General features: G+C 38.7%; 1 protein-coding gene across 4 annotated transcripts in view; it reads left to right on the plus strand.

The window, feature by feature from the left end:
• The window catches only part of pitpnm3 (PITPNM family member 3), a 97,757-nt gene extending 89,346 nt beyond the window's left edge, over positions 1-8,411 (plus strand). For 3 of the 4 annotated variants that reach the window (XR_011917121.1, XR_011917123.1, XR_011917122.1), the window contains exons 14-20: positions 1,206-1,322; positions 1,405-1,553; positions 1,754-1,903; positions 3,018-3,201; positions 3,404-3,532; positions 3,694-4,074; positions 5,707-8,411. Coding sequence is in view for 1 of the 4 variants with exons in the window: in XM_072392225.1 (XP_072248326.1) it covers positions 1,206-1,322; positions 1,405-1,553; positions 1,754-1,903; positions 3,018-3,201; positions 3,404-3,532; positions 3,694-4,005 (1,041 nt within the window). In the remaining 3 variants the exon portion in view is untranslated. The remainder of the gene's footprint in view (positions 1-1,205; positions 1,323-1,404; positions 1,554-1,753; positions 1,904-3,017; positions 3,202-3,403; positions 3,533-3,693; positions 4,075-5,706) is intronic. The other variant, XM_072392225.1, reaches the window with a different exon arrangement.
• The last annotated feature ends 4,974 nt before the right edge of the window (positions 8,412-13,385 follow it).

Raw genomic sequence — 13,385 nt, forward strand, 5'->3', positions numbered from 1 at the left:
TATATTTAATTGATTTACAAAAACTATCATCTTTCTGTGTTTTGTGCCGGAAACATTTTCACACCTCAGTTGCAATAACTTTCTATTTACTCTTGGCGGTAAAATGATTCTAGCAAATCTGACAAATTTATTTTGTACGCGCTTGCCAATGTTATATTGCAGTAATTTAGATAAGTATAGACTAAACACACTGTAACGAGGCAAGACAGATTTGTTTAATGTGAAATTCTTCCATTTTAATGAGGTGAATGTGTCACCAACAATTATGACCCATAAAAAAAGGCAAAAAAATTCCCTCTATCTGTTGCCTGCTAATCTCAACAACTCAGTTCAACAACCTTTGTTTGACAGAAAGTTCAGGTTCTTTGAAATCAAGAGGAAATTTATAAAAACGCAGTTATCCAAAACAGAACTTTCAGATGCCCTGCATAGTATTGTCGCTGTTCAATTAATTGTCACAGTAAGTAATCCTGTAGATATTTCAGCAAGCTGTCCTAAACTGTGCTATATTGTGGTCATTCACTGATTGTTAGCTTTGAAATATTGATCATACCTTCTATTTATCATCTTTAATTATACGGCATGTTTAAAATTTCAGGCTATGGTTTGAGTACGAGAAAGGGATTTTCATTTTTGATATTAATATGAAACAAGTCCACTTTTTATGTTTCAGTCAATATCTCTTGATCTCTATCTGTGATAGCTAAGATTTACTTCAGAGCATCGCAAAGCACTGCTCTTGGTTTGGGAAACATGGCCCAGCGGTTGTGTTCCAATGTAAATGTTGGCCATTTGATCCCCATTGCATCCTCCTGTCAAAGTGTTTTTGGGCATCACACTGAACCCCACTTTGCTCCACATACAATCAGTGTATGATTGTAGAAAAACAGTGCTGCATACTGTATATAGATTGCTTATATATAATATGAAGCGCTGTATCAGTGAATGAGAAGCACATGTAAAGTGTTTTGAGGAATGCAGACAAGATTGAAAAGGTGCTATACATTGTAAGTATGGACCATTTACAACAAAACACACACAAAAAAACTCTATAATTCAATAAATCACGTTTGATAGCCGAGCAACATTTATCAAGACAAGTGATAAGTGATGACAAGTGCTGGTGTGTTTTACATCTCAGGGCTTCTGGACCATGATAGTGTCCTGAATAACCAGTGCTGTGCTCGTTCTTGTCATGAATGTAGAATGTCACAGCCAACCACCGAGTCAATGATGTCATCGCCACCGAGGATGGACCCCAGATTCTGGTCGGTCGCTTCATGTATGGCCCCTTGGACATGGTCACGTTGACCGGAGAAAAGGTGAAAAGCAGCAACATTATTCCATCATCACTACAGACTAAAGCTTATGTTAATCTCTTCTTGTTACCCACCCTTCTCTCAGGTCGACATCCTGCTGATGACACAGCCTCAGTCCGGTCGCTGGGTGAACTTTGACACAGAGGTGACCAACAGCAGTGGTAGAGTCATGTACACTGTACCTAAGAGCAAGAAGCTTGGCCTGGGAGTCTATCCGGTTAAGATGATGGTCAAGTAAGCATCCATTTAGCAGACTATTGCATTCACAGATGAGATGTAGCAATGCAGAGAAAAAGAGAGAATGGCAAAACTCTGTCATATATCTGTGTTCCGTAAGAATGTGTGAGCTTCTAGCTAAAGAGTGCAAAGTAACAACCATGTTACAGTTGGTACATTTTCTTGTTGTCACGTAGTTTCTCTCCTTTTAACTCAAGGGGGGATCAAACCAGTGCGGAGGCCTACTTGACTGTATTGCCACGGGGCATGGAATGTGTGGTCTTCAGTATCGATGGATCTTTTGCTGCTAGTGTTTCCATCATGGGCAGTGACCCCAAAGTCCGCCCTGGAGCTGTTGATGTTGTCAGGTAACTGTTTGCAGGCTCTGATGTTTTTGTGTGTGGTAATGAGATTAATAAAATGTGCAAATATTTTTAAATTGGTGTGATCAGCACAACTAAGAAGATCATATTCCATTCCATACACCATAGTTCAAACCTCTAAAAGGCCACGGCAAGATGGCTTTTTTCCTTCTTCTGTTACCATTCAGAACTTAACCCTTTCCTCTGACCCATACAGCAGGAATGAGCATTGTTCTGAGTACATTAGCATGAATACCATGAATACCATGAATGGCCGTGACAGTTATCAGAGTTAGTGCACTGTCAACTAAGTCTGTCAGACACAAAACTGTGCAAATGCGTTTTTTTTAAAGAAAGCTATAAGAGCGAGTTCAGCAGTTCTCTCTCTGAACGCTGCTGAGAAGCAGTGTATCTGATCTTGGTTAGACTCAGCTGCCACTGTGACTATGGCTGCGTTGTTAAGATTGTGGCTGTGAAACATTGCCTTTTAATGGTTGTAACACTGTCTGCATATAGTAGATGTAAATTTGAACTCCTGTGGGGTGTTTTTCACATATCTGTAACAGAAGCACGGCAGGTTCAAATACAGCTGGACTTATCTATAGAAGCATTGATTAAACCACAGAAGTTGTCAGAGCCATGTAGAGCAGCAGCTGCTGCAGCTCCTCTCACAACCAGCAGCTTGGTGTAAGTCTGCCTTTTAAAATGAGGGATGTGCTCTGTGTCAAATTAATTTCTTCTTTCCGAACAGTGTCTTTTTTTTTACTGACACTTAATTATAACTGGACTGGATTAACACACCAAGTTCATTTGTGAGGAAGCGTGATTGTATTTGCAGGTTATACAAAAGCTGCCGTCCAAAAAAAATTCACCATAACTTTTGGAGGGCAACTTATTTTTGTGAGTTATCCTCTTGATTTATTATTTGTAATTTGTGCATTATAATTGAAATATCCACTTTTTTTGTGCTCTAACCCTCATTGATGATAGGAAATTTAAGTGAACAGAAGACACACAAACTATGAAAAGTGGATTTTTAAACCTTTATGCAGGTCCTCTCCATAAAAATGGAGAAAGTGTATCACTTAGTCTGTATTTTATGTTATGTATTCACCTGCAGGCATTGGCAGGATCTTGGGTATCTTATCATCTACATCACAGGCCGCCCCGATATGCAGAAGCAGCGTGTGGTATCATGGCTCTCGCAGCACAATTTCCCCCACGGAATGATCTTCTTTTCTGAAGGCCTGGTTCATGATCCCCTGCGACAGAAGACCATCTTCCTCCGACACCTCATTCAGGAGGTACACCTCTGAGATAAACTATCGCTCTGACATTCCCTGGGCACTTAATCTTTCGTCTGCAGCACGTGATACATTTTGTTCCGTGCCCTAAAGTGAGCCCTGTGTATCTCTCGTTAGTCGTGCTTGGAGCGTTGCAGCCTTGGGTTATGGTGCACTGAAATGCTCAATATATCTCTGAATGATTATTTTTTTCTCTCAACAGTGCCACATTAAAATCAATTCTGCTTATGGCTCCATGAAGGACATCTCTGTTTACAACATGCTAGGCCTCAGCCCTTCACAGATTTATATTGTTGGCAGACCTTCAAAGAAGTACCAAAACCAGTGCCAGGTAATTCAGTTTTCATTTGTTTCTTTAAGTGTTTCCTCGGTAGCATTGCTTGTTTTTATCTCCCAGTTTAACTTCAAGGGTTGAGGTTTTCCTCATTGACTTTAATCGTCTTACATCTCTCTGTCTGACTTGCCTACCCTTTCTCTTTGCTGTTTATGTAGTTTCTGAGCGAAGGTTACGCAGCACATCTATCCACACTTCAGTTTGGGCACAGAGCCAGACCTAAGAAATCCTCTTCGGTTCGTATGGTCTTAAGAAAAGGTTCATTTGGTCTCTCAGCAAAGCCTGACTTCCTGTGCAAACGCACCCATCTGCGTAGGACCATGTCGGTCCAACAGCCCGACCCACCATGCACGCCAAACCCCAAGCCTGAGCGAGCCCAGAGTCAGCCAGAGTCTGATAAGGACCATTGTGGAGGGGGACAAGGGGCATGGGGGAGGGCCTCCATACATCGTGGAGACACAACTCCCTGACATCAAGAAAAAGATAGGCAAGTTGCAGGAGGACAGAGGAGGTGGAGAATAAGGGGGTTTGGGTCTAAGGTGATGTGTTATTCTTTGATTGTGGGACATTTAACAAATGTTTTCAGATTATAACAATTTCTGTCTAACTCGTACTCTAGGCCACTCTTCGTATTACAGGAAATCACATATTACAAGTCTTTTCAACTTATGCATAAAGCTCTTCACAAACTTCGTTAGATTCCTCTAAATACATACAGTTTTAAATAACATGACATGCATTATTTCAAATTCCAAAAATGGAGTAATTAATAAGGCCCAGTATTTATTCTTAACTCCTGTTTGGTTTTGTAAACTTGGGGAACTCATGTAAAGTTGTGAATTTCAATTTGAAATATTGCAAGATAGATTGTTCTAACTTTTAGTTTCAAGTGTGGGCTCCCACATCAAGAAACCAGACCTAAATTTGAGAGTGCCACAGTACACTACAAATAGAGCTACTGTACCACAACCTCTGAATTCTTTGAATATGTAACAATGAATGAGATATGGATAAAATTTAAAGACAAAGCTATTGTACTGTTTGTTGTTTCACTGCTTTGAAAGTTCACTACACTATTCAGCCACAACATTAAAACCACAGACAGTAAATGAATGTAGACAGTAAACACTACTCATCTAGTTACAATGCAGTGCTCTGCCTGGAAAACCCACATTCTGGCATTCACATAGATGTTGCTTTGACACTTGCCACCTACCTAAACATTCTTGCAAATCAGTCACATCATCCACATGGCAACAGCACTTCTTTATAGTTACTGCCCGATGCACAGGACAGCAGTGGGCTCCCATTAAAACTGATTAAAAGAACATGACAAAGAGTCTTACTTGTATATCCTGCATCTGCAGGAAATAAGCCGAATCAGAGAGACCGCACCCCACAACCCACAGGAGCCAAGTGATCAGACACTTCAAGACACCCTCACATGTTCTTCGTCCACACTGGTCAGAGCATAAGGGGGACCTACTTAGTATAAGGCCGGTGGTTTTGACATTATGGCTGATAGATGTGCTGTTAGAATAAAAACATTAAACGTGCAATGTCAAATTAATGCATCATTAGTGGATAATGAGTCTTTTCACTCAATATTTCACAGCATTATCTGCTTAGCCTTTGAGAACTGGAGGCTTTAAAAAGCTCTGATGTAAACACAGATTTATTTTGTTCAACTACAGCTGAGTTCCAGCAAAGTCAATAAATCGACATAGAAAGAATTATGTTCTGTGGTGTGTCTGATACATCACAGTGACAGAGGCGTTATTATTTTTATAGACAGATAACTAAGAGCACATGAGAAAAAAAGGTGAAAAGAATAGACATGGATAATTACTGAAACAAAGATGAAAAGTAGCAAATAGGAATTTTTTTTCTCAATATTTAATATTCCTGTGGCAACAAGAATAACAGATGCTATTATTAGCACATGTTCCCTAGCAGAATTGAATGCAAATTTGCCATCATAATAACTATGCAACTGCAATGTCCCCCAGTGCCTAAAACCCACTCGTTCTGGAAATATTGTCTGGACAAATATGAATTATGAAAATTGGAGCTCGCTGGAACAAATACACAAATATGGACATTGAAAGACTATTATTGTGTTAACTTTTCCTTAAATCTGAGACTTGACTTTTTTTTCTCTCGTTTCACAGTGGCATGTCTGTTTACCGTACATTGTGTATTGGATTCAGCTTCACCTTCTGCTTGGCCCTCCACACTTTGTGGACATTTTCCCGATCTGCTCTGTGGAGGAAATTTGAAACATCTGTAGAGGATAGCAGCATTTTTTAGGAAATGACTGTGTCGAGCTCAAAATTATTTTAAATGTAAAACCAGAAGAATGTACTTAAGATCACAAACTTGTACATATGCTGTATTTATGTGCACCCACACGCTCCAGAGTTTGAAGAACAAGCTGATGGTGCCGACTTTGAAGCTTTGGACACTTTGCTTCAGCCTAGGCAGCAGATTACCAGATGCTGCACAACACTTTGGTCCCCTTCACACAGCTGTGCTGACAGGCGGTCAACTCCCTTCTGATGTAAATACTCAGCGCACACCACACCTCCGTGGGCCTCTGGACACAGAAGCACTGTGACATTTTGGTTCAGTCTCCTCATGAACTCTGCAGCCTGGAACCCTGAAGCATCCAACCTCTGCGTTAATGTTACTCTGTTTGATGTTTCCCCTTAGCTCTGGTTGGCTTACTACTCTCCCTCCAACCCCTACTTCCCTCCTCTCAACAAGTCAGGCAGAACATGACTTTCGACAGCCACCTCAGTGCTGGTCTGCAGTTGTTGAAGGGCTGTGGCATGCACAGCTCAGCTTCCTGCGGTCATATTTGCACTACACAGCTGCAGCTCCGAAAAAAGACTTGACTTTATTCCATTTGTAATTTTTGTTTTTCTGGACAGTTGTGCATAGCCACTGTTTGTTGGTCCCTGCAACATCTGAATAAAGACAATTCTTGGGAAGGAAAAACTAAATGTTTACAAATTGATAAACATATAAAAAACAACCTTTTTTTTCTCATATGATTATGACAGTGTTACTAGCCTTACTGGCAGCATTAGTTTAGTGGCTTAGTAGTTAAGTAGCTTTGTACATAGAATAAACTTATTTACAGCTGCACTGAAACTAATAGATTTGTGCTGAATTCTGAAACTGTCTTGTGCACTTGAAGTTGAATCAAGTCTTACATAGTCATGTTTGAAAATTTGTGCAAGTCGGGCATATTTTTCTATCAAGAAATACTGTAAATAGAAATATTTTCAATGTATGTTTTTGGACTTTTTGTTTATTTTGTTCAGGAATTGATTTTTGCCTTAAATTGTATTTGATGTTGTGCAGAAAATTTAAATGATTTGTTTGAACAAAGCATTGAGTTTTACCATCAGTTATGACAAAGTGCATTCCATGTTGTTGATATTTGACCTGTTCTAGACTCTCTTTATGTGTGTGGGAGTGTGTGTGTGTGTGTGTGTGTACAGTTGTTTTTACAGAGAACATGAGGATAGCTATGATGAGTTAACACATCTGCAGAGGAGTTGAAGGACACTAGGAGGCTATGTCAGTGTTGACATATCTGCATGTTCTCACTGCAGCTCACTACTGCCGGTTTTTCAGAACAGAGCATGTATTTTTATAGCACTGGATAGAAACAGTTTGTCAGAGGATTACTCGCTCAAGGTTTTTATACCTGCCATGAAAGAAAAGGGGTTTATGAGTTCTTAGGATGTCTTGCTTTAAGTGAAAAGCTGCATAGGAGAGTGGAATGTGCAATCCAGGAGGGAGCTATATTTAAGTCATTTTCTTTTACCTCCTGAACCCTCTATGTGGTCCAGTAACTAGCTATTTGATTACTCCTAAGTACTCCTAAGAAATGATTCCCTGATGTGCCACCCCTGTAATTGCAGTGCAGCAGTTAGCTTCCTTGATATAGTATAATATTGTAAAACAATACTTAACTCAATTTTGTTTTGCATTTAGACAGTTAATACTGAAACATTGTTATCAAAACAACCAAATGATCATTCAGTGTCCACACATTAATTAAAGAGACCTTACTATTCTGTACAATACATGCTATATATTTTTATGCCAATATGACACACTGAAAGAGTTCAGTATTTATTATTGGGAGTATTTTGTTATAAAAAAGTTAGTAAATGGCAAATAACAATCTAAAGGTTAATTGTCGTGTGCATGCTAATTATTTGATATAGTTCAGTATTGGCTATCAGTCGTCATGTGTGTGATACTCTTAACAAGTATTTATGTATACATAATAATTCACAGAGATACTGTCAGCTGTTGCAGTATGTGGAGAATTATTTTTTTTGTTGAGTTTTTAAAAGTTTAAATATTCCCTAAATTAACATGAGACAGCACATATTTGTGATGTAACCATCCCTTTACCTCAAATGTTCACAAAGTTACAAATGATTTAAAGTCCATTTTTATTTTACTCTTACAGAATAAAGATATTAATAGTATTGTCTGGATAGATGGGAAAAAAATACAAAGAACATCCATATACATCATATAATCTTGTACTGGTTTTAATCTTTCTAATCTCTTATCAAGTACCAGCTGATATTGTCAAATTAGTTGTATTCAAACATCATGACTTACCTATTGGGGAATCGAGCTAATTTGCCATTTATTAACAACATATGAGTTGAGGTCTTACTTTAGTCTACAGTTTGCCTTCGGCCTCTCGGCTAATATGAAAAGTAGTGGGCAAAAAAGCAGCTTCATTATTGTTTGTACAGATCTGTGAAAATGAACATGGCATTGTGTTTATTGGACTCAGTCCCCATTTCATATCGCATAAATAAAAATATTTCACAGTTGACAGACAGTTTTATTTATTAATTCTATCTGCTCCTTATCTCTGAAGATAGAAGCTGAATCACCTTTTTTTTGTTTAAAGTAAAACTTAGAGGCCTCAGTCTAACTTTCTCTTGTCTCCATTCGCTTGTTAAACTACATTCTCTGATCATCAGCCAGTTTGTGTCAGCACTGACAAATTACTGACATTAGAGAGACGGCCAGTTGTGTTAGCAGTCACAGTTGTGGACCTCACTCTGTCTCACACAGTAATCACAGTAATACTTCCATTAATCAGAGAATTGCCACAAGCTGGCTGTGATTGCTGGATATCAAAGCTGTCATCCACTCACCACAGCGCGACACCCCATACTGCACAAATCTAGACCACTTTGACTTTGATTTCCTGTTGAATCTTTTTTCTTTTTTTCTTCAGTTTTGTATGGTCGTAGATTATGTTGACTGCTTCCAAGGTCAAGAATAATCTTTCAATTCAACTTTTCTGTAAGAGCTCAGAAACAAGAACCATGTTGAAACTCCTTGAGGCTGCAGTGCCACACTTTCTTTCCATACTTTCTTCAAAAATCCAATCAATATTTCTTTAGAATTTGAAGGGAATCAGTAGACAACTGGCTGAGACTAGCTTGGCAAGAAACGTAGGTTACATTTCTACATGTCTGAACTGACTAAACTCGTCACATATATTGTTAGAGGCATTTTCATTCTTTACCCATTGTGGTTGTAGCTGTTCAAGCAATGCAGCATGTAATCAATTAAACAGCTCAGTGAACAGATTCTGAAAACATGACTAATTTTATCAAAATTATGCACTGCCTTTGTTATAGTACTGGAGATGAGGACAGCGACCTGCTCCAGGCATTTGGCAGCTATAATGACTTGAAGCTGGAATTCACCAAGAAAGCATTAGAAACAAATGTAGCTCTAAAACAGGCCAGAAATTCCTCGCTTGTGGTTTCTTATACAGAGGGCCATGGTTCCACTAAAATAAACCACAGTGGAAGTCTGCCACAGTGAAAGCCACGATATAAACTCAGCAACTGTTTCTAGCTGGATGTATTCCTAATTTGTGTACCCATTCTCCCTGTAGTTACCTTGTTACAATGCAACTTCTGATTTTTTCTCCTCTCATTGTTCTCATAGTTTAGTTTCCCAGTTGGTCACTTCAGAGGATCAATATCTTAAATCAAAGTAATATTTCTTTGAAGCACTTAAGTAAGACTTGTACACTCACTGCACCACAATCAAAAAAGTGCTCAAGTCACAAGAAAACACAACATCATTGCTTACATGTCTAACAACCCAGCTTTGGACTACAGAATAAAGGTAGAACTGACATGGTTTTTGAAAAATGGGATTATACTTGAATAGAAATTAAAGTTAAAATTGGGAAGCACCAGTTGGAAAAGAGTGAAAACTCCTAGGAAGTACCACAAGGCCTTTCATCCTTACCTTCACAGGAGCAGGCAGATCATAAGGACCAATATTCTTGCAAATGTTTGTTCAAAACAATTTGAGAAACAGAAAATAACATTTCAACATAGTTTTATAGACTAGAGAAGGGTTTTAAATATGCTTGAGTTTCCGTCTCTCCTTTTGTGTTTTGTAGCATGTCTTGTGCATGTAAAAGGCACGCAAAGGTTCAAACAGGGCTCCCAATGCTTGATTGTGAGACTAACAGAATCCACAATCTCGCACATCAAGTAATTTTCTTGCACAATAAAAACAAATTCCAGGTTGTGCAGACACTCGATGTACATGTAGGCTAAAGCGCCTCGACCCAACTGGCCCAGGTTCAAGTGTGGCAATCTCAGGCCCTTTGTTGCATGTCCTTCCTCTCTCTTCCTGCTCCCACTTCATGTCAAGCAACTTTCAAATAAAGGGCCACTAGTGCCAAAGAGTCCTTAGGAAGAAAATTCAACTTATGAAGTAGTGGTAAATGAGCAGACGGAAAATGAGAAATATCCACTTTGAATATTTTCTACTCTCTGGTAGCAGAGTTATCAAAACCTGAGGGGAAATTTGACCAATTATTGTAGTAAGATATTGCTTCGGATATGTACATTGCTTCAAAACAATGTTCAAACATTACAACTTTTTGATTCTGATAGAAATATTTATATATACACCTGAGTTAATGCAGTTTATCAACCTTATTGTAGTTGAAAAGTAACAGAACTGGATCTGGATTTAAATTCACCAGTTATCTGGCAGGAGATTCAGAATGCCAGAACAGCAACAAGGAAAGCATTAAAATCAGAACAGATCAACAATTGAGAACAGCTCGAGTACAGGACCAAAGACGTGCAGTCGGAGACTTGTGGGAGCCTGATTCTTTGCAACAGGAATAGTCTTTGAAAGTGTAGATAACACTGCGCACATTCTTAGCCAAAACACAGTCTTTGGGTCAGCAATGAGAGTAAAGATTTTTCAGTTTTGGGGAGATGGTGTAGAAACGTTTGCAGTAGTGATCAGACTTTGTTTTCTATTGCTTCTAAGTTTACTTTTTTCTTCTTAACTGAATGTGGAACTTCATGTACTTTATCAGATTACTTTAATAGTCTGCAACCATGGCAACCTCTGAATAATCTGCTGTAACTGTTTGGGGAGTATGACGTTAGACACACATGCAAAATCCAGTTACAACACCAGGCAAATCAGAGTCTGAATTCAGCTTTGGTTGACAAGAAATTCTAAAGACTTTGGAAGCCTGCTACACAAAAAAACTTTCAGGGAAAAAACTCTTTTGCTTGTAGATTAAATTTCAGAAAGCAATTATCTAAGATGCCCCCAGGAAGAGAAGGTTGGGCAAAAGAGCCACATATCACAGCTCAAAGTGGCATCAGATGTGACAGGCCGTGTCCCCTCATAGCAGAGCTCACATCTTTCACTGCTATCATTAACCAAAGTCATCAATATTTAACTGAACTTAATGGTCTGATGGAGCTGCACAAAGACAGTAGCGGGTTAATCCTTTTCATGTTTTGAAACATTCAGTCATTTCTAGTGGGAAACCAGCTTAACAGACAACCATTGCCTTTTACCGAAGCAAGATGTCATTTTAAAACACATGGTTCTAGAAAATGTACTTAATTTAAAGTCAAGATGGTGAACGTGGGCATGTTTTATTCAAGATGTGTACCATAGTGCTGTCAGCCCAGTAGTTCATGAACACCACATGTTTTAATCAGAGCATTGTGGAACACATGAAAGTGAATATTTAACTGAGAACCAAATACATAAGCAGGCTTTCCTCAGGGGTATTACTTATTCAATTTCAATCAACAACCACAGCAGGTCAAACTAATGTTTAGCACATTCTTCCTGAACTGTATAAATTCTGGGATGCTGGATGGCTTTCTCAAATGTACCATTTGCTACACATCCTTCCACATCTCCTTTGGATTTAGGTCAGAACATTGACTTGGCCTCTCCAAACTTTAACTGTAATCTTTGATTTAACAAGTTGTGCGCAAAGGACTGCTGTCTTGCTGCATGACCCAGTTTCCCTTAAGCTTCAGTTGACAAACAGATAAATTGACATCTTCCATTAGAATTCAGTGGTGTATTTCAGATTTCATCCTTCTGTTAATGGTGGCATATCATCCTGGTCTGCCAAATCATGATGTTTTCACCACCATTTTTCATCTGTCAAGAAATTTCTTATGCTGGAATGCAATGTTTCTTTTATTAAGTTAGACTTTGACTTTATCTGTTTGCAATTTTTTTTTTCCAACAGCTTTTGAACTTTTTCACATGATCTTCAGCAAACTGCAGACTGCTGAAGCTTTTTTGACCTTTCTCTGGCATTTCTGCCATGCATATATATTTGTTGATCAGTATTCTCATCTGTTAGACTGTGAAATAGGTCTTAGTTGTTTCAAAGTTACGATGGGTTCTTCTGTTACATCCCAGATTATAACAAATCTGCTCTTTGAGTCCCCCTCGGGGAAAGTATCAATGGTTTTAAAAGCCCAACATTTCTACACTGTCTGACTGTGGAGTAGTGGAGCTCAAACTCTAAAGAGATAAACCTCTCACACATGCAGATGACCAAAAACTATTTTTCTGAGGTCTCCCTTCTCTGTACCAAGATACTCTTCCACAAACATGTGCTGTGAAGATTAAACTTTGATCGATTATTTTGTAATAAGATGCTGGCCTTGCCTCAAGCAGTAGAGCAGTTTTCTTTCAGTCGAATGATGGGTGGTTTGATCCCCAGTCCCCCTACATGTCAAGATGTCCTTTTGGGAAGACACTGAACCCCCCCCCCATTGCCTCAGATATGCTATGTGTGTGGATGCTGAGAAAAGGTGCTCCACATGTGTACTGGAAATAAACAAAAGGAAGCTCTCCATGAGTGTTTGTTTAAATGGGTGCATGAAAAATAAGATGAACTGGAGCTTCACATCTGCATCGGCAACATAGCAAAAAAAAAGAATTAGATAAATCAAACAGATGTTTTGATTAAATCATATTTTGTAATTTATTGTTTTAGTAATCAACAGCTGGGATGACATTGTTATAAATCTTATTTTAGTTCATTTTAGTTCATAGGCAAATTCCCACTTTGTAGAGCAACAATCTAGTATAGTTCACCAAATTCACTTTAATCAAATGAAAGACTGACACAAATTCATTGTGTCAATGGAAAAGGTGGAGTCGCACAGTGGAAATGAGATTCAAAACGACAGAAAAAGCAGGAAGACCACTAAGCAGTGATGTCGTAATTAAAGTGGAGGGTTTGATAGCGACAGAAAGAAAGGAGTGACAGGGACTGAGTGAAAAAAGTGAGTGAATTAAATAGATCAGATCTCTCTTACTGAACTTTTGCCAAAGCTTCATAGCATTAGGGAGAATAAATAGCTGGGATGCACTTTTTTGTAAGCTGTCTCAACATTTTGTGCTATTTTACACATTGTGTGCATTCTTGTGTTAAATGTACTTAGTACAGCGTAAAACGTTATTGACTGTTGTTGGT

The sequence above is a fragment of the Leuresthes tenuis genome, unplaced genomic scaffold (assembly GCF_036924035.1).
Source record: "Leuresthes tenuis unplaced genomic scaffold, fLeuTen1.0.hap1 SCAF_9, whole genome shotgun sequence".
Taxonomy (NCBI): Eukaryota; Metazoa; Chordata; class Actinopteri; order Atheriniformes; family Atherinopsidae; genus Leuresthes; species Leuresthes tenuis.